Source organism: Leptosomus discolor, chromosome 1 (assembly GCF_034619465.1).
Source record: "Leptosomus discolor isolate bLepDis1 chromosome 1, bLepDis1.hap2, whole genome shotgun sequence".
NCBI classification, from domain to species: Eukaryota; Metazoa; Chordata; class Aves; order Leptosomiformes; family Leptosomidae; genus Leptosomus; species Leptosomus discolor.
The window spans coordinates 208372145-208392752 of record NC_141391.1 but is presented as its reverse complement, the minus strand read 5'-3'; the positions used below and the strand labels follow the sequence as shown (position 1 = coordinate 208392752).

At 35.1% G+C, this 20608-nt stretch overlaps 1 protein-coding gene across 2 annotated transcripts in view; it reads left to right on the top strand.

The window, feature by feature from the left end:
* The window catches only part of PCLO (piccolo presynaptic cytomatrix protein), a 382319-nt gene that overhangs the window by 334901 nt on the left and 26810 nt on the right, over window positions 1-20608 (top strand). For both annotated transcript variants that reach the window (XM_086474501.1, XM_086474492.1), the window contains exons 22-23: window positions 517-658; window positions 4171-4238. In XM_086474501.1, coding sequence (XP_086330627.1) covers window positions 517-658; window positions 4171-4238 — 210 coding nt within the window. The remainder of the gene's footprint in view (window positions 1-516; window positions 659-4170; window positions 4239-20608) is intronic.

Sequence of the window (20608 nt, the reverse complement as noted above, 5' to 3'; positions counted from 1 at the left end):
GCAGTAACTGTTTTGTGTCTGAAGAGGGGTGGAGGTCTTCATACAGTCTTTGTGACTATAGATGTTACACTTCTATTTTCTTTCAGCTTCCTTTCCTTCTCAAAATCACCAAATGCAAAGAATGTTTCATGAGGAATATGAGGAAGGCACACTGGGACTTTCACTTTTTCAAGATTATCATATGAAATTTTTCATATGAATAACTGGTTTTCTGTAGCTTTAATCAGAAAAGCAGTGTCAATCAACCTAACCCACTCTTTTTTTCCTTCAGGCTGTTGACTCGAACTATTAATATGACTGGAGAAAGGATATGGTGGTATACTATTTGGTTCAGAACACCTTATTCTGTGTGAAAATAAACATCTGCAAAAGATGATAACACAATACTGGAATGTAAAGTAAAAAAGTGGAAGTGTTTCTAGCATGTGATTTTGATAAAATACTTTTTTTTTTTAATGTGGATGGTACTGATGTCTTACAAGGTTTTTGGTAACCCACTGTTCCCACTCTGTACAGCAAGGTCTACTAATCACCGACCTGCAGAAAGCTCTGTCTCCACTGGCTCATCAGCCAGTAGTTTTGGCAGTGGATACAGCATGGATAGCGAAGGCAGCAGCAGTGCCACAGGAGAGAATAATCTATTTCCCATCCCAAGAATGTAAGGCTTTTCCTTTAATATACTATGCACTATGTATAGCCCTTTCACTTGCCAGTCATCTTCTTATGTAGTTTCCTCTGCAGACTTGAGTTACGCAGTAGAATAGCAGCTAACTGGGCAGAATTTCTCACAGCACATACTTTTATTCTGCTTTGTTAAGCACTGAATTGTTAATAACCAATCAAACCTCTGCCTCAACCTCATGAATTTATTGCTGTCACACAGGAGAGTTGCTAGTCTCAGCCTTTGATGAAAGCATGTAGAGGTGGGCTTGGGTTATGTTTTAAAATTACAACTTTCGTAGGCTTGAGAATGCTTGGTTTAAGTTTTCAGACTGACCTCAATCCAGAAAGAGATGTTACTAGTGCAACTGAAATTCAGATTCTGGATATAACATAACTTTTCCCAAGATTTTAAGAGTTGGAGTAGAATTTCTCAGTTCTTGGTTGGAAAAAGCTTTTTGGGACAGAGTCCTTGTAGGAATCATCAAGCTACTATTAGTGAAATGATCCTATAAAATTACTTAATTTTCAAACATTTTATCCAGTTAATGACTTCACAGAAAAAGGTTTTGCCAGGATTTTTCCCCCTCAACTTTGGCAGCATGCACCTTCATTTAGCAATTGCATTTATATTCCTCTATAGGAAAAAGTAATTTTTCATGATCAACTTAGTGTTTCTGGCTTGAAAATTTTATAGATTGACTGTTTGAAAAATATTAGTTGATGGTCACTGCTCATTCAGTGTCTGCAGTAGTTGTTCCGTGTTTTCCTCTGGGACATAAGTTTTTGCTTTTCCTCCTGAATTATTAGTCACATGAGCTTGATAAAATCTTCCTAAAAAAGACTGAATGAAGAAAAAATTCATTCCTTAGAACTGTGACATTTCTAAGTATTCATCATTTTCTAAAATAAAGCCCAATGGTATTTGTCTACAGCTTATTAGTAGATAAAAGGAAAATAGACACAAATCTAGTATTTTAATTTCATCTTCAGAATCTAGGAGCAGAATGTGAGCTCAGGTTGTGGGGTTCCATTTTTTAATCTTCGTTGAACATTAAAATGAGTTTTATTTCCCAGTGGCAAGAAGTCAATCTTTAACTGGATTTGACAATCCCAAAAGAAAAATGTTTTTACTGTCATTCCTAATAAGAAAAACAAAGATGTATAAAAATCTTTGAGCACAGAAACACAAGATGCAGCTCTCAATAGCTTTTTTTAGTTCACATATGCTAAATTTGAGTCCAAATAGTATCACTTAACTGTATATTATCTAGCAATGTGACCGTATGTACAGTTACTTGGTATTTGGCTGACAGATTCACGACTCTATTAAGCCTGAAATCAGCCCTGCTTCTACAGGAAACAGGTAGAAGTCACTACACCTTCAGCTTTTCTCTTCGGTAATTTGTTCCTATGAATTTTGCTTAATTAAACAAAATATATCCAGCTCTCTTATTTTCTGTTAAGGGCTAGACTGTCTTTTTTTTTTTTTTTTTTTTTTTTTTTTAATGGCATTGTTAAAATAAATTGTGCGTACGCTGATAAGAGACAGAAACTTTAAAAGTTACACAGGACATTTGTATAGACAAGAAATGCTTTCTTTTCATGTTAGTCTCAAGGGCTTTACATAGCAATGTAGTGAAAATGAATGACAAAATTACTGTTTACCATTAGAGACCTTTGGGATCATTCCTTGGGAGAATGTTTTAAAATAGATAACTGTTTCCATTTTGAATTCTGGCTTAAAATTCTTATATATCTGAATATAAGAACGATTGAAATTCTAGTCAACATTTGCATTCACACTGGCTTGATAATGACTTGAGGGACTCTGACCTTGTACACTAATTCAGCATATCCGTACGACCACAGCTCATAATTTGGATGTGAAGCTTTAAGTGGGCTAAATAATTTTAAGTGTCATATACAAACATTTTTTGTTATAAGCTCCCTGATTATATTAAGTTTCTGATTTATGGATAGAAGTGTTAGATAGGCTGAGTTTTAAACTCTTTAGTCCAAATGCTTTTAACCATAGGAACATTTAGTCATGAAGCAAAATAGAAGAATTAAATAGTGACACCATGGGAATTGTTTGATGAGGTAACTAATTAGAATACTTGCCAATATTAAATATTGTTATAACTATCAAGGGAAATTAATCATTGTACACAGTTACACACCATCGAATAAATCTTGTAAAGTCTTTCTATTTGGGAGATAGTTTTTTAAAAGACTTTTATTATCCAGTTGTAATACTCCTGAAAATTACTCATGTTATCATCTCTGAGAAAGACCAGATTCTCTCTGTCTTTGATTTGTGTAACCATCTATACTGGTACACTGACTGTAAAATTATATTAATTTTGAATGTAAAGATGAAAACCAACTGAGCTTTTCACCTTTTTTTGGGGAGAATTTAACCCTAGAGACAAATAATTCTTGTATCATATTTATAATATGTTCTATGAAGCATTACCTCACAGAAGAAGAGAATAACTTTCAGCTATAATTGAATTTAAAATCACTTTAAAAACTGACATTTTATACTAATTTTATGGTTTGTTGTGAACTAGGAAAGATTCTGTTGCTGCTGTGAAACATAAAGCTGGCTCATTAGTAGCAAAGAATAGCACTGATCCTTTAACCCCAGAGGAATCACATGCATCTGAAGATAATGCCTTATATTCTCTCTCACGACATTTCAGAGTCTTAAAGGACGAAGACAAACAGAAGCACAAATATTTCATAGTAGCAGAAATTATTTTGAGAATGACTGTAATCATGCCTTAGAGTTTGCAACAAATATGTTTATAGCTAGCTTATATTTTACCTAATTTTTATTGCCTAAATACAGACATCTAGATTGTAATCCAGATTCTTTCTACGTCCAGTGGAGAAAGATAGGGACCTCCAGAGCGCGATTTATCCTACTCACCTTACTTTAAGATTAATGTAAGACTCAGAACTGAATTGCTTCTGATGCTAAACCTAAACTGTAATGTAAAAGCAATCATTAAAAGAAGATAACAACCGCAAACATGCTTTACCTTGGAAGTAACAGTACTGTAGACCAAATACCAATTTTGTGACTCCTCATTGCATGTTTCACTGTTCACTGTAACAGGATAAAGTGAGGAGAGGAGCTATGCAGAGTGGTTGCAGAACCCCAGGCTGATGGGGGACAAGTAGCAGACAGCACCTGATGGCCCCAATCTATAAGAATATACAGGCTTAGCAAGATGCAATTGCAGTTGTCTCCAAAAGAGAAAAAAATAATATTCTTAAGTGGTCTGTCCAAATAGCAATAGAAAAAGTTATCATTCACTTTATTTTCTCGGAATTAAATCTCTCTCTCTATATATATGTATATACATTTTTTTTGGTTTTCAGAAATACTTGCAATTGTCTTTTTGTACAGAACCAAGCCTCACTGGCTTGGGTGTATCATTTTCTTAGATGTCATCTCTTTATGGTCTTACTGACAACTACAAACATATCTTTTAACAGAGGGAAGATGAGCCAGAATGGACAAGATCCAGTAAAGCAGTCGGGAGTAGGAATAAACGATGCAGAAGGTAAAAAGAAATACAAACAACACTACAGTGGTATCCCATGTTTATAGAACAGATATATTTATGTCTTTTACTTGTTATGCTATGAAAGATTAGCCTATGCTCTCTTTGTATTGTAGATTAAGATCCTGACTTTCATTTACTCTAAGGGTCTTTTACACATAGTACCAATGTAAAGAGTCTTCAGTATTAAATGAGAACAGTGTCTTACCTGTTTATTTAAAGTAATTAAATATTTAGTTTGCAATGAATAATATCTGGCTTTCAATGTTCATTGCTTTTCATGGTATTGGAATAAAAAATATGAAGTATGGAGCTGACTCAATATTGATTAAATTAGAAAAAAATATCCAATGGCTGTCAGGCTCTATTTTTATAATATTTCAGAATATTTAATTCATAAAGCAATTATTAATTTTGGTGTCTGCATAAAATATTAAGTTCAAAGAAAATTATTAGCTGAACATCAGGCTTGACTACCGCACTTAGGCTATAAAAAACTCTTATTTGATTGGGAAATCCTGAGTGAATTTTTTTGGTATGAATGCAGTACTGTCAAAGAAGGAGACATTGTAATATTGGAGCTGGAAAGAGCCCGACAGAATGGCTTTCAAAGTTTCATGAGCACTGTGATTATATCTTTCAAGTGTAATAATGGACAACTGCATGAAAATTAAGAGAGTGTTTTGTATTGAAGGATATGTTAGGAAAATTCCATTTCCCTTTGCATATAAGGTATATTGTTTCAAGTGTACGTTTCTGTTGACCTCAAATATATAACTTAATTATCATAGCCTTCATTTTATTATTAAAATAATACTTTTATCATTTAAATGCATTTCAATGCCGTTTTGAGGGATTAATTAATCAATAAATTTAATTTAGTATATATAGTTGAAGTTAACTTCATGTTAAGTTCAGTCTTAAAAAAGCAACATTTTTCGGGTTTCTGCAATCTGTATACATGGGGAAATAATTCCTGATGCTATATTTGAGGTAAAAGCAGTCCTATGTTCCACAGATTTGAAGAAAACAAATTAGAATTTAAAGGTAGAACTGTAAAACTGTCTTTTCCAAAGCAAGAATCCTTAACTGTGTGTACACATTCTACTAAATCTTTCTGTACATAGTACTCATCATACAAAAATCCAAATTCAGCTGCTTATCAAACTTTAATTTGTTCAAGAGTATTTTTAAATATTCAAAAAACAAACTATTTTTTGAAAAAGAAATGGTGGGATGAAAATGGGAAATCAGGAATTTTCCATTTTTACTTTGTCATGGTGTGTTTTATGCAGAATGATAATTGTAAGCAAATAGCTTTTCTTCATTTTGTTCATCATAAATTGCCCCTTAGGTAAGGTCTTGGATCATAAATTTCAGAACCTACAAATACAAAATGTTTTAATTTAATGTTTCTATCATTTAAAAAAAAACAAAAAACAAAAAACAAAACAAAACAAACTAAACTCAAACAAGCAAACCCAACCAAAAAAACACGTTTTGAAACATTTCAAAAGATGTATATATAACATTTGGTGACTAAAATTACTTTTCCTGTCAAAGTCATGTTTCTGCTCATCTTTAAAATCTGCAATAAACTCAAAAGCTGCAATTCCCTAATTTTCACTTATGATGCAGTTCACCTTTCCTAACTTGAGAACTCTGAGTTACAATTCCAAGTCTGACGAAATGAATGGTTCTTGCTAAGTGTTGTTTCTCCCCATCAGGAGAAGCTGGGTCAGCCAGTCTAGTTTTCAATCTGTTTTCTAGCTGACTAAGATGGGATAGGTCAATCTCAAACTAAAAGCTGGAAAACAATTCAAGAGCATTTCAGTTTCAGCATGTAAATATAATTATCTTGCAGGGAAGTAATTCTGAATTTAGAGGAACTCAGCATTAACTGAGAATTACATCAGTATTATAGAATTATTGTGGTATTCTTTTCATAGATGAACAAAAGTGAATGAAAATCTTAAAGTTTTAAAAATCAAATTATATCTGTTCTGTAGTTCACTTACCTGGGTTGTGGACCAGATGAGCTCTGCAATTAACTGGAAGCAAATATTCATTCCCATTTTTTTTATTAATTTGTTGAGAGCTCCCGTAGTTGACATTTATATTCTCATTTGCAAATAAGGTTTTAGTGTTATACTTAAAACCTTTTAATACTAGTACTATTTGTACATTTTCAAATATTCTTAATGGATAACTTCTGTGAAAAGTAGCCTGTGGATTACTTTCTTTAAAACTGTGCAGAATAAATTCAGTTGCTTAAACATGAGGATCTGCTGCTATTGAAATGATTTAGTCATCCACGTCATTCACACAGGCCTGGCAAATACGGTAGGGGACTTACAGGAACACGATCTAATAGCTCAGTAGCTGGCGGCAAAGCAGGGTAGGAGTCTCAAATGGCAATGAAAACTGGTTTCTAAGCAGCCGAATCAAAACTGTAGCAACAGGGTTTGGATTCAGCTCACAGGATATGACACCAAAATTTAGTCATATACATAGGTGGAATCATCAGGGAAAAATATGCTCCTTTTGTGATTGTTTACCCACTTGAGAAGTGTGCTAATGTTTTTTTGGGAACAGTTTTTGTGCTATTAAGATGTATCAGTTAAGTTATAAGTAAATATTGGAAAACAGTACTATTTACTTTTGCTGATACAACCAAATGGTCAATATAAATAACTGTGAGTATTGCTATGATAACCTTTGTTTCTCTGAATATATCATCTTGTCATATTCTGTACTTTCATACAAGTTAATAATATAAAATAATTCAGAGTTTTGTTCATGGACACTGTGTTGCAGTTATTTTTATGATATGCATTGTTGCATGCTATCTTACAGTGGACATTCTGCCCTGAGCAAATGAAATACTTCATCCTCTTAAACTTCAGTAAATCTTAAAATACATATTGTGATCTTCATTGAGTTATGCGCACCAATTTCTCTATTTGTTTCAGAAAGTGCGATATCTTTTGTTTGAAGATTTCTTTCTTATGACATGCTATGGAATATTACAGACATTATAGACAAAAAAACCAATTGCGTTCCATGTAAGAATTGAAACTAACAATTAAAAGCACATGATTAATATCTTGATTCAGTTGTAGATCATGATTGGTCTATCTATCCTATGAAACTGCTCAGCCAACAGATCCCAGATGGTATTTTCCACCTACCAACTACTTATGTAATTAAGCAATATATAGGGAAAATTATTTTCATATATTTCAAAAGTGTGAATTTACTAGGTAATCCCAAGCTGCGATTATTTCTAATATGAGAGAGATATATAGATATAAATAAATTTTAATTGAAATATCTTACTGTAAAGAAATTTTGGATCTTCTCATTTTAAAGATGCTACTTACATACAAAACACCATTCCTCTAGGATTACAGACACTGAGGTTCATCTCAAACAAAGACTCCTTTACGCAATTACTCTTTTTTTCTTAATTTTTGAGTTTGTGGTTTATCAGCCTGGATTACAAACTAAGAAATTCAGTTTTAACAGTTTCATCACTTAACTTTATTTTCATTAATTAAGAAAGTATAGTATTTATTTATGAGAAAAATAGTTGAAGTACCACACAAACCTTAAAACTAGGCTAGAAGGTCATTCTGATAACATTTTGGAGGAACGGTGCATGATCTCTGTAAGTGAGTGACTGGGAAATATTTGACTTGTAAATTTTCCTTTATAGCTTTCTGATTAGTCCTGGTGAAATTTTTGTCCATCATGTCTGCACAGAATAAACCCTGGAGCAAATGATCTGGCAAACTGTATCATGTTTTCTCTTGAAGGGATATCCAGGAGTAATATGTGGATTAGCTCTCTCGAGTGAAATAAGGCATGAAAAGTACTGACAGCACAGGCACAACTAAGCATCACCACATTCTTCAAAATAGTTGAAACTCAAAAAAAAAATTTTTTTCCTTTTACTTGCTCTTTAGCTAGGCTAGAGTAACTCAGTTTAAGCCAAAGGGCTCACTGTGGTACGACTGAGAACAGACTAAGGGCTTGAGATGTTACTTAAATCAGCTTGCCGCATTTCCACACTTTAAAAATTTAACATTTTGATTTTTTTAACTCCAACGGTTGAAATATCAGAACTGTAATATTAGCCCTTACGAGGACGTTCAGAGAAATGGTCTTAAGTTTGGACCTTTGACCAGAAAGCTATAAGTAAGAGGAGAAAAAAGACAGATGAAGGAAATTATTAAGGGCTAATCATGATGCAGTTACTGAGATTTGCAAATGCTTTTGCCTATGCACAAATCTGTACTTTGATGTCTTGGTTGGCCAGGCTGAAAATATGGGTTTTACTGCAGATGAGAAACATTTCTTGCAGTTATCTGTGTCATTTCACCAAAAAAAGAGAGAGAGCTGTGAGATCAGATTAAAATATGATATTTAATATTCATGAAGGAGGTTATAATTAGAATTTAACTTCTTGCTGGATTAAAATTAAGGTGAATTTCATTGCCTTTGCACAAACAATGGTGACTTTGAATGAAAACACTGACTTGGAACAATGTAGGACAGAGATCAGGTTAAATATTAATTTTATGTAATTTTGGGATCATTTGAGATTTTCCTTCTTTCATAATCAAGTCTAATTTATATCTTTGTATCTATTACAAAGAACTTCCGTGAAGCATAACCTCATCTTCAGTCATCTGACATGAATACCAGAGACATATTTAGTCTTTTTCCCTCACAAGCGTTTTTCTCTTTAACTGTTCATAAATACGAAAAAAAAAAAAAAATAGAAAGGAAGCAAGCATTACAACATTTATAGACACTTCCCCCACAAAGGTGCATAAGGGAAACGAGATGATAAAACATCCAGTCATTTGTTTCAAATGTTCGGAATAAGTTATTTGATATTTAATGGAAAGATGTCTTAATGTAGGAATGAAAATGCAAGAAACATGATAAAGAGACTCTAAGATGGATGCTCTGGGTTTGGCCAAGATGTATTTGCATTAATTCATGTACAGAAGAAGATTTTCTGTTTGTTTTGTGCCAAAATTAGTGGAACTCCCATTTTGAGGTAGTCCTGAGAGGCCTGTCCTGGTTGATCTCCATCTCAGAAGGAGAGAGGCAAAGGTGCACCTCTGCCATCTCAGAAACCTTTGTACACTGGGGGTGGGCTACAGGACAAAAGTCATCCTTGATGTAAAATAGACAAACACCAGTTATGATAGCAGTCAGTTACAGGCAACAAACGGTTTCTGGTGTGCCTCCAGAGCCCAGCAGCACTGCATTTTGGGACTACATCCTCACTTTCTCTGGGGACTGGTAAACCACCACTTTAGGCCAGTGTTACAAAGTATATCAGCCACTAATGTGCTGTAAGTTGCCCCTGCAGATATCTAAGTCTCCTCATGGACTATATGATGAGTCTAAATACTCTAGGTATTATAAATATATCCTTAACTTCCTTTGGTATGAAGGAAATTCTCTACTAATCTCTAACAATTTATTTGTAATGATTAAGCCAATTGCCTTTAGTACTTTTCTCTGTCAGTAATCAAAAAAATTATAGTAGATTACTTCTTCCAGAAGGCTCAACTATAGCATAGCATAACATAGCATAGCATAGCATAGCATAGCATAGATTAGAATAGAATAGAATAGAATAGAATAGAATAGAACAGAACACAAGCTGCAAAATTAATAAAGTGGGAGGGAGTTTAGACCAATATCATATTTGTTACCAATATTCCAAGATGGGTGCTAAGTTAATTGGGAGCAGCCCTGCAGAGAAGAATTTGGGCATACTGATGGATAGGAAATTAGACATGAGCCAGCAATGTCCACTTGCACCCCAGAAAGCCAACTGTATCCTGGGCTGCGTCAAGAGAAGCATGGCCAGCAGGTCCAAGGAGGTGATTCTACCCCTCTACTCCACTCTGGTGACACGGAGCTTTTGGAGCAGGTCCAGGAGGGCCACAAAAATGATCAGAGGGCTGGAGCACCTCTTCTATGAGGACAGGCTGAGAGAGTTTGGTTTGTTCAGCCAGGAGAAGAGAAGGCTCCAGGGAAACCTTATTGCAACCTTCCAATATGTAAAGGGGGCTCACAAGAAAGACAGAGACTTGGTGGCTTGGTTTTAAACTGAAAGAGAATAGATTTCGACTGGACATAAGGAAGAGGGTGGTGGGACACTGGAACATGTTTCCCAGAGAAGATAATACATCCCTGGAAGAGATCAAGGCCCGGCTGGATGGGACTTTGAGCAACCTGATGTAGTGAAAGATGTCATGCCTGTGGCAGGGGCGTTGGACTAGCTGATCTTTAAAGGTTCCTTTCAACCCAAATCGTTCTATGATTCTATGATATGAAAGAGGTGGCAATGATTATTGAAGGGTTCAACACACAAAATGCAAATAGTCCTGTACTGTGTGAGTGGTATTCTGAGAACAGTTGCCCATTCAGGCAATGATATTTTGCAATCATAGAAGCAGAAACATTTTTATCCTACAACAGTGTTTTCCTCTGTACCTTTGTTTATGAGCTTCAGGCAGGCACATCTCACTTGCTTCGCCCAGTGTTTTCTCTTGAACAGATATGGTCAGTGACTCTGGGCCAGGAAAATTCCACTTTCTCTTCAGTTTCTTCTTTATATTGAGCTTCAATTACTGAAGCAACGTTAGAATGTCACATGTCTAGTATTGGGTAGTAAGAGTCTTAGAACTGTTATTTCCAAGGAGAACTGCAAGTATCATTATATATTGTACAACTTCTCACTTCTATGTTTATGTCAGGACGTGACTGAATAGACAGAGGAATTGTGAATCTACATGCCCAAGGTTACTAGCAAGAGCAGTCTCCAATTAACCTACAAATCATACACTAACACATATTTATTTTTCTTAAATTTACTTAAACTGAACTTTATCTTCCAGAGAGAAAATTCCTATCTCCTAAAACATAATCCACAACTTATAATACACTAGCGGTATATAGATCAGCAATAAATGATCAAGTCAGAACCAAACACTTTCACAATATCAGAGGATTCATTTTCTTTTGGAATAGTACCATGTTTCCGCACCAAGGCTCAATCCAATTCTTTCAAGTCCTTTTTAGACTGGTATCTCAAAACCACAGGGAGCATCATCCATTTTGCTCTTGCATACATGTCAAGTAGTATCTTTGCTGTCTGCTGCCTTCCCAATAACTCAAATACACCATGAGTATTGAACCTTTAACCCTAACATATACTAAAATGTAAGAGAATCTGAAAAAACAGTCTGGACTTCCAAGTATTTTTCTTGAATCAACAGAATCTTGTACTGGCTAAGTATGAGACTGTTGACTGTAATGGTTATTGATCCATGGATTTAAAAAGAAATCCAATCGATCTGAAATGCTAGCAGCACTGACTTGAATAGTGGTTGAATTGCATTCTTTGGTTTTGAGTTCATATCCAGTAGTACATCGCAAAAGAAATTGCTATACACTCAGTGTCTTTCCTAAAGAGTGATATAAGCCTAGTGATCTCTTTTTAAAACCAATTTTTAGCAGCTGTAACATCTGCTTTTATAGATTTATTGCCATTCTGATTTACATGTAGATAAGGTCAGGTTTTGAAATTAAATATTACTGAGTAAAATGTGATACTCACCCAGGAAGAGATTCAATGAAAGAATAAGGTATTGCCAGACTTCTCTATAAATGAAAAGGCTAAAATTCAACCTGGCATTGTTTAAACTGTCTTTAATATGAAATCACAACCTCGCCTTCTTCCATCAGGTCCTACCAAAGGTCTGCCATCTAGTACTCTTGACAGCATAAGATTAATCAATGCCTACAAAATTTAAAGCAGAAAATACCAGCAAGGGTGATTTCTCGCATGAATAGCTGCTTCAGCACAAAGGATAAAACGGACACAAGGGAATAGAAAATAAGTAATGATAGCACTTGCAGCTGGCCTGTCACATGTTGATCCCCTCATACTGCACCTTTATTTTTGGGAATGCAAATTTTAACTTCAAAAATTGAAAATATCAGATAGGCTTTCTGTCACAGGATATCCTCAAGCAATGAATCAGGCTTTTGCACTGACAGCAGTCCTTCGCCTCTCACTCCTCTTTTTTAAAGCTATCTATAATATGCTCCCTCAAGTTAGGAATAGCCATACTACTAATACCTAAATACCACACTACTTTGAAGAGGTGATTCAAGATAAACAACAGCAGCGTTGTAAACCTAAGAACTATCATCTTCTGCTCTAAACTCCGGGAAACATTTCTTTTATCTATCCCTGACTAGCCCAGTACTCTAATTTGCCCACCTGGCTCTTCAGTAATAATTGGAGCAATTAGTTCTGCCTCCCCGAGGTATTTGGCAGTATAATCCAGCTGGTTTTCCTAAAAAGAAGCAGAAAGAATTTAAATAAGAACAAAGACTGCAGCCAGAGATAGAAATAGGGGTAAAAGGACAAGATAATCTCCTGCATTCTTGTATCCACATCACAAACAACATTGCTTTACATAGTTACAAATCATCCTGTTCCTGACTAGTTATTATAAAGTGTCATTAAAAGAGAAGTAAATAATCCAGGAAGTCTGGTTGTGATTAACTAGTGGTTGCCCAACAGCTTGTGCCACTCTTGTATGAACTGGGACTGAATGGCTATCAGCTATTAAATTGTGTGGCAAGAAAATTCTTAAACACTTTTTCGTTAAAAAAAAATCTGCTTTTCCCATGGGATCTGTAGAAAAGTAACAAATATTAAGAAGATAAACAAGGAAAAAAACCCCAGAAAAACCTGAAAGCACATGTATTTCATCTTGAAAACAAAATATCAACCTCTGATATGATGCTTCAAAAATCACTTGGAAAGAAAATTGGTTTACCTAATGTTCCTAATCACTTTTATTGGTCTAGCTCTTAAACACATTTCCACTAACACGAAGCTGCTTGGTATTTTCAGGAAGTTTCTTCTAGTGACTTCTTGGAGATGTAGTGGGCTCAGAGTGTTTGAGCTGGGAATGAGGGTGCTAGTAATTCCAGCAACAATATCTGACAAAGCTACATGGTTTCATTGCTGGAGGAAAAAAACAAACAAAAATGGTAGAATTCTGTAATCTCTGTCTTTTAAAAAATATGACTATAGAGGAAACCTGATTTAATACCAACTTACAAATTTAGTAAAAATTTCTGTTAATAACGAAGAGCTTCAAAGCTGAAAAGAAAACAGGCCCCCCCCCCCCCCCCCCCCCCGAAAATGGAGTAAAGGTGAAGATGCTGGACTATATGGTTATTGCACCTGAGCCTTGTCTGGTGTGAGTCTGAAGAAGGGCTGCTTCACCTAGTGAGTAATTTAAACCAGCTTTGAAACACAGTCACTTTTCATGATCAGTGCTCATTTAGAATGAGCAAAAGTCAGATTGAAGCATTAATATGATAGAAAGTGAATTGCTAAATCCTAAATAAATTCCCCTCTGTAACGAAAATAAAACTAGGAGATACTGAGTAAGGTTTTAAATGTCATCCTCCTGGATAATTCAGGTGATGTCCATTTAGCAATGTGATTATGACCTAGAATTCTGTGCATACTCCAGGAGAAAAAAAGTAAGTAAAATAAATCTGTTTTAAGGTCAATAATGTTCAGCGCTTAAATATGTACCAGCTATTATGTAGCAGGAATGGGGTTGAGGGGACCTGAAGAGGTCATCCCATTGCTTCAAAACACAATATTGTCCTAAGAAGCTTTTGCTAACTTGCACCAAAATTTTAGTGGTGATAGATACTTTAGAGCTTTATTAGTCTAGTGCTGGATTATCCTTTACATTGAAATATTTTTCCTAAATTCTAGCCTAGTCTTGCTTGCTGAAAATACTCAACGAGAGAAATAAGAACCCAAAAACCAAGCTCTTCCCCTCACAAACATAGCATATTTTATCAACCACTTCCCATAAATAGATTTTTCTAAGCTTGCCTGCAAATGATAACACAGCTGTTCCTACTGAACAGTTCTGTATTAGAGCTCCACTTTTGCTGTATTTATTTGAAATGTCAAAAAAAAATGGAATGTCATAACCTATTTCTATACTTAACAGTTCTTTGTAGCTCCTGAATGTTTGTAATTTATGTAAAAGGAGCTGGTATTATATGTGTGTAGTTTAGAAGATTACTGATTCTTTATTTCTTTTGTCAGATAATTTATAACTTGCTTAGAAATTAAACTATTATGTGGGTTCAGAAAGAAGTTTTTTATTCATCCTCATATGTACTTGTACTATAAACCATTTTTTTAGACTTATGTTCAAACAGTTATCTTGAAATGCTGTTTAAATGCAGATGAATCTAGAGCATTTTGAGGTGGGATCACATGGCAAGCTAAAATTAAACTTCAGCTGATATCTATGTTAGCGTGTGAGACTGCTCCCAATTATTGGACTGTAAGTTGTGTTTCAAGAAAGAATTTTTTAAAAATCAGTGCATTTGAATGAATTTAAATCTTTCCTATCATGAAATTGCCTAGATATATCTGATTCTTGTGGTAGACAGTCTGCTTTCATATCTATAATTAGAAACTTGTGCTTTGTCCCCAGTTTATTTTCAGATTATTATGCTTTTCATAATGATCCATGTTCATTATTTCGTCCTATGATAGTAGTCTTATAGGCTTGCAACTTTAATGAAATGTGTTATCCATTGCAACACTATATGAATAACGTTTTGCCTGTTAAGGAAAAGCTTCAGAGTATGTATTTCTCTTAACGAATTCCTAACAATTTGTCCTGTGTAGGCATTTGTAATTACTTTAGGCTACTGCACGTTCCTCTTCCCTTTTGTGCATTATTTATTCTGATACTACTAGGCTATGACTGGGAGGGAATCAAATGGGCAGAAGACTAGACAAATCTAGTGGCAGCAAGTAATGTACTATGTGTGTAGAATAGAGAGCAGTTTGTAGATCTTATCTATAAAGAGATTCAGGGGCTTTAAACACAGGTGTATCCTGCCAGTTTAAATACCCTGAAGTATTTTTCCACTTCAATCCAGTTGCTGCTCCAGAAAGTCATGGGTATCCCACATGTTCTTTATCCAATCTGCCCTTCCTGACCAGATACTTCAGTTTCACTTGCATGTCATAAATGACGCCAGATCTGCATGTATACAGGCATAAACCTAGTTTGCTCCTACAGCTCCTACAGTATTCAGGATTCCCTTCAGTGTCAGCTGCCTGGAGTGCCAGTCCTTTTCCACTGTCTGTTAAGAACCAAAAGATTATAATGAAAATTTACATTTATTGTAGCTTACATATCTAAAGTTTATGTGGCTGACACCAGATGAGATTAGTTCTACCAAATGGTCACCAGGTTTGAACGTCTCTTAATGCCATCCATTGCATAGGTCTTTCTTTTCTGAAACACTCTTGGGTATGCTTTCTTTTTGTTATACTTTCTTTTTTAAGCTTTCTTCAGATTTTTTGTCTGCCACATTGGCTTTGCACTCTGACTGATTGTGATGTGATAATAACGTAATGTGACTGAATTTCCACGCCTTGGAAAAATGCACAGAGCTTCTGGAAATCCGCTGGGTCAAACATCTGATACATACATCTACCTTCATGTTTCACACTGCTGTAGTACCTAGAAGTTCACATATTTTCCAGAAGTCTGGTAACATACTGCCTATGATAATTAGTCAGTTCATGTGATTTACTAGAAAAAGCTCCATGTGTAACTTGCATCAGTGCATGCTGAGCATGCTATGGATTCTTACTGTTTTCTCCTGCTGCTCATCTAATACCTACAGCATCTATCCACCAGCCTCCTGATCGCCTTGGCTGTGCCTGGCTGTGTTTAGCTTTGTAGAAACATATTCATATACATGGAATACTCTGTTATATTCTTGAAGGAATTGGATTCTCACTGATCTGAATGCAATTATTTGACATTTTTATAAACTATGCCCTTCTGACTAGTTTGATAGTCTTAAGAGATCCTTCATTCTTGGCAAGTAAAGGAGAAAAAAGGGAGGTGTTTCTGCTTGTCTCTGGACATTTGAGAGAGTGCAAGCATAGACACCTTAACTTTGTATATCTGTTGGTTTTAAGGTTATTTGGTGTCTTGTTTATGTTTTATAGCAGTATGCAAAGTATCTGACTTTATATAGACACATTTTCCACGCTATTTGCTGTGTTTGAAGAAGTGGAGACTACACAATATCGCCACTTAGTATCTTCCTTTGTACTCAGTGCTTTCTTTTCAAACACACCCACAAAGCAAAATTACCTAAGTTCCTGGAAAATTATACTACAGTTTATTGTAATTCAGAAACTACACAGTGTAACAATAGTTTTTTAAGTCCATGGTAAACACATACATGAAAGCTGTCATTTCCATAGAAAGGAATCTGAGTAGTGTTAGAAAGAAAATGAAAGAAAATTAACAAGAGAATTTTTTTTTCCTGTTGATGAATATTTTGTGCACAGAAAGAGCTTTCACATCAAAAGGGAAATGGAGTTTGGGAAGCAGAGCCTAGGAGCTGCTCTTCACCTCTCTGTATCAACAACACCTTATCTAGATGTTTTTCCTTTGACTAAAGGGGCTACTCTGGATTTACAGAATTATAAAAAGAGAATGAGACATTGAAGGGTCTCAGCTTGCGTTCAGAAAATGACTTAAGCATGCTCTTCGGGAGTTATATAAAATAAAAATTAATATTCTGCTTTTATTGAGGCTGTTGCAAGAATCCTACAATATGAGAAACTGATTTTTACAATTTATCTTCAGCAGTGTGAAAGCGTATTGCTTTCCATCAGAAAACAGAAAATCCCCAATGTAAGTAAGTGAGACAAAGCCAGTCTTCCTAACAACTTTTGTCATTCTCTGGAGAAAACCCAGTAACTACTATGTCATTGTACACTGTGGTTTTTTTTTCTCAGCCTCTTGAAATTGGCTTGTTGAATCTCACTGGTTGTATCCAGGTATAGATTTATCTAGAAGGAGGAAAGGTAAAGAATCCATGTCATCCCCATAAATGTCTCATCATTTTGGGCATGTGCCTTGTTACATTGTAAGGGAAAGACTGCACTGAAACCACAGATGCATCCAAGCATAATATGACAAATCAGTCCCCTCTTTATTGGCAGCATCTACTGCCCTCAGGTTGCTTGTTCTGAATCAAATTCCAAAATTGAGTATTGCAGTTTTCCTGTTGAACAAAGCTGAGTAATTTGTTTCAAGTAAAATTTTCTGCCACTGGCTAAAGATTCTAATTTCAAGACAGCTTGAAAACCAGATATAATAGGAAGTGATGCAAATCCTGGGAGAAAGGATACACACACAAACCACAAACATATTCTTTCTTCCCTGCCCCTCTGGGATCAACTGAATATATGGATGTATATTTAAAGCATTGACCAAAAGAAATAATTATTCTGATTGCTGCTATAATTTTGAGCAGAAAATTCTTTCTTAGGGATACTATGTCTGTTATAAGTTAAATAAAAAGAAGTTAGATCTTTTTGGATGCATTTTGTGAATTTATCTACATGGTTATTTTTACCTGAATAATCTCAATTACACAGCATCAGATATTTTTCATAATAAAGGTCAATGTCAACAAATTTCTCAGAACAGGTTTCTTAAAAATTTACAAATTTTGATGATTTTTTAAATTAAAAAACAATAAAAACTTAGGAAGGGATACATAAAATTGACATCTTTCTTCTTTAGTTTCTTAATGAAGCATTTAAATGAATAACTCATCTTCATAATGTAGTTTCCCATGACAAAATGAAGGTTCCAATACATTCTCAACTGCCTGAAATGCTTTAAGAATACTAGTTGGGGAGCATTGTGTAAATACCTTTTCTAATGATACAAAGTTACCTTTGATAATTACCAGAGGAACTTGTTGAGATAATTGAGTTAATACCTAAAGACAATGATGGTATCTGGAAAATGTAGATAATGCATACTGTGTGCATTCTGTCCTTCCATTTGTCCTTCTTAACTATTATCTTTGCAATCTCCAATAAATACCTGAAATGACATTCAACTCATTGCAATAACATACAGCTGAGACATGCATCACTTAAGTGCTATTAGCCTCCACCTGAAATGGGACTAGGAGGAAAAAATGCTGATTGTCAGTTCCTCTGCTATTGCCCTGGAAATTTTCATGGAGGTGCTGTATACCTTGTGTTCTCCTCTTCCTAGGAGCATTCATCTATTTATCCACCTCTAGACAAATGTAAGTCACAAATCTTCATCCATCTCCGTTTCACTTGAGACAGATGAATACCTTTAGCATCAATCCAGTATGGCTGTGAAATCCTCAGTAGACAATCAATTTTGTCTACTCTCACAAAAACTGTAGTAAGTTTACATGTATAGATTAAAATCCATATTGTCCAGTCTACCTTGCATCAAATCTAACCTCTTTGTAAAAAAATCTTCAAAGCTAACTTAGTCACAAGATATGCAGGAAAATATAGAGGAAAAAAATTCTCCAAGATAAATTACACTGAAAACAAAATAAATCTCAGGGATCATAGAAAAGACCCCACTAAGCAAGCTGACCATGGCCCTACTAAGACATACAGCAGTGACTGAGACCTACAATCTGAAAGCAAGTGCTTCCCTGCTTTACATTACTTCTGAAAATAGTCTCTCTGACATCATTATGTCCATTCTGGCTGTATCTACTTTATTGGTATGATTCAGAGTAGCAACATAACTTTGTAATAAATTCTTCAATTTTACCTTGCTTGATATTGTGTTGACTTACTTTTTTTTTTTGGATACATCCAGATCTGGTTCCTTTGATGGCAATTAATCTCAAAACTCTGTTCCAGGTGAGCACTAAATGTGTTCCTGTACCTAACTATGTCATAACCAGTGATGGCTCCTTTGGACAAAGCTGGACCACATGCACAAGAGGAACATTTGTATCACAGACCAGAGTAATTCCAGTTTCAAGTAAAAGCTCTCAACTTTATACCATATAGATGTAGCTGCCTTGATCTACTGATTTGCTTTGATCTACTGATTTGTTCCTATTGCAGTAGACTGTGCTGTGTAGACACAGTAACAGACAATTAAGAAAATGCCTAAGTATAGGCTTATATTGCTTAAGAACCCAATTTTCTATTGATCTCTGAAATTTCTATACATAAACAAAAATTAAAAATGAAAATATACACACCTCTTTTTCATACCGTCATCCTGTGTTCAGCTTGGTGAGAAAACCCCTTTGTGCCTGAGTTGCATGAAATAAAGGAGATAAATGTGTCAGCTGCCATATTCTGCAAGAAATCAAACAAGAAAGAGGTGAACATTGATGAACGTTTCATCCCTTTCTACCATCTGCACTGAAGGAAAGTCTCCAATAATGAGTCCTTCATTTTCAGAAAGAAATAAAGACACACGAGAAAGTCCCACAACATGCCCATTTAATCTCTTCCCTATCTTTTTTTCTCATCCTAGGTTGCTCAATTTATGTGGACTGAATCAACCTATAAGGAGGTGCTGTCCAGTGTTTTTTATTTATCAATCTCAAAACACATATTTAAAGCTCTTAATGTAAGAGATATTGTTGAGTTATGTTACAATCAGGATTCTTTGGGGTTTTTTATATATTCTTTTTCACTCACTGTGTGAACTGAATTAAGTAACTAACTTCTCAATATATGTGTATATTCATTTATAAAATTATATTAAACTCATCCTTTCATAAAGCTTTTGGAATTCAAATGATGCTTATGACAGGAGAGACTGCCTCCAGTGACTTAATGGGAGTTTTGCCATTGGAGTCAGAATTCTCCATAATGCACTTTGAGTTATGCAATAAAATGCAACATAAATTACACGAATGAATATGTTTCATTACATTGTATAGGAAACAGTGCTTCGCTAGAATATAAACTATAAAAGGTGCATACATGGTCATGACATACATAGGTGACATACACAGTCAAATAGATGTAGTGGGCTAGATTAATAATGTGTAACAGTTCAGATTGGGACACACTTCATGAAACTCACTGAACCTTCATCCACCTAAGACTAGCATGAGAGAAGAGGGATCACACAACAAGAAACTTTGAAGTACTGTGAAAAACACAGGAGCAGTACTGGAGACTGCAGAAAAATTAGGATCAAAGCATTTAGCTGACTGAGCAACTAAAGTGCTGCAAATAATCCCTGAAGGTGGGAAGTCTGTCCTATGAGCAACCCTGAGCTCAGACTCTGCAGCTTTTACTCTCTTATTTAGTGTAGCAGCACTTTTGTCTTACTCTACCTATGATCTTTAACTCCCCAGGTTTTCATTGGACTGGTTCACTGTACTGTATTTACTTTAAATAAGCAGTACTTTATTTC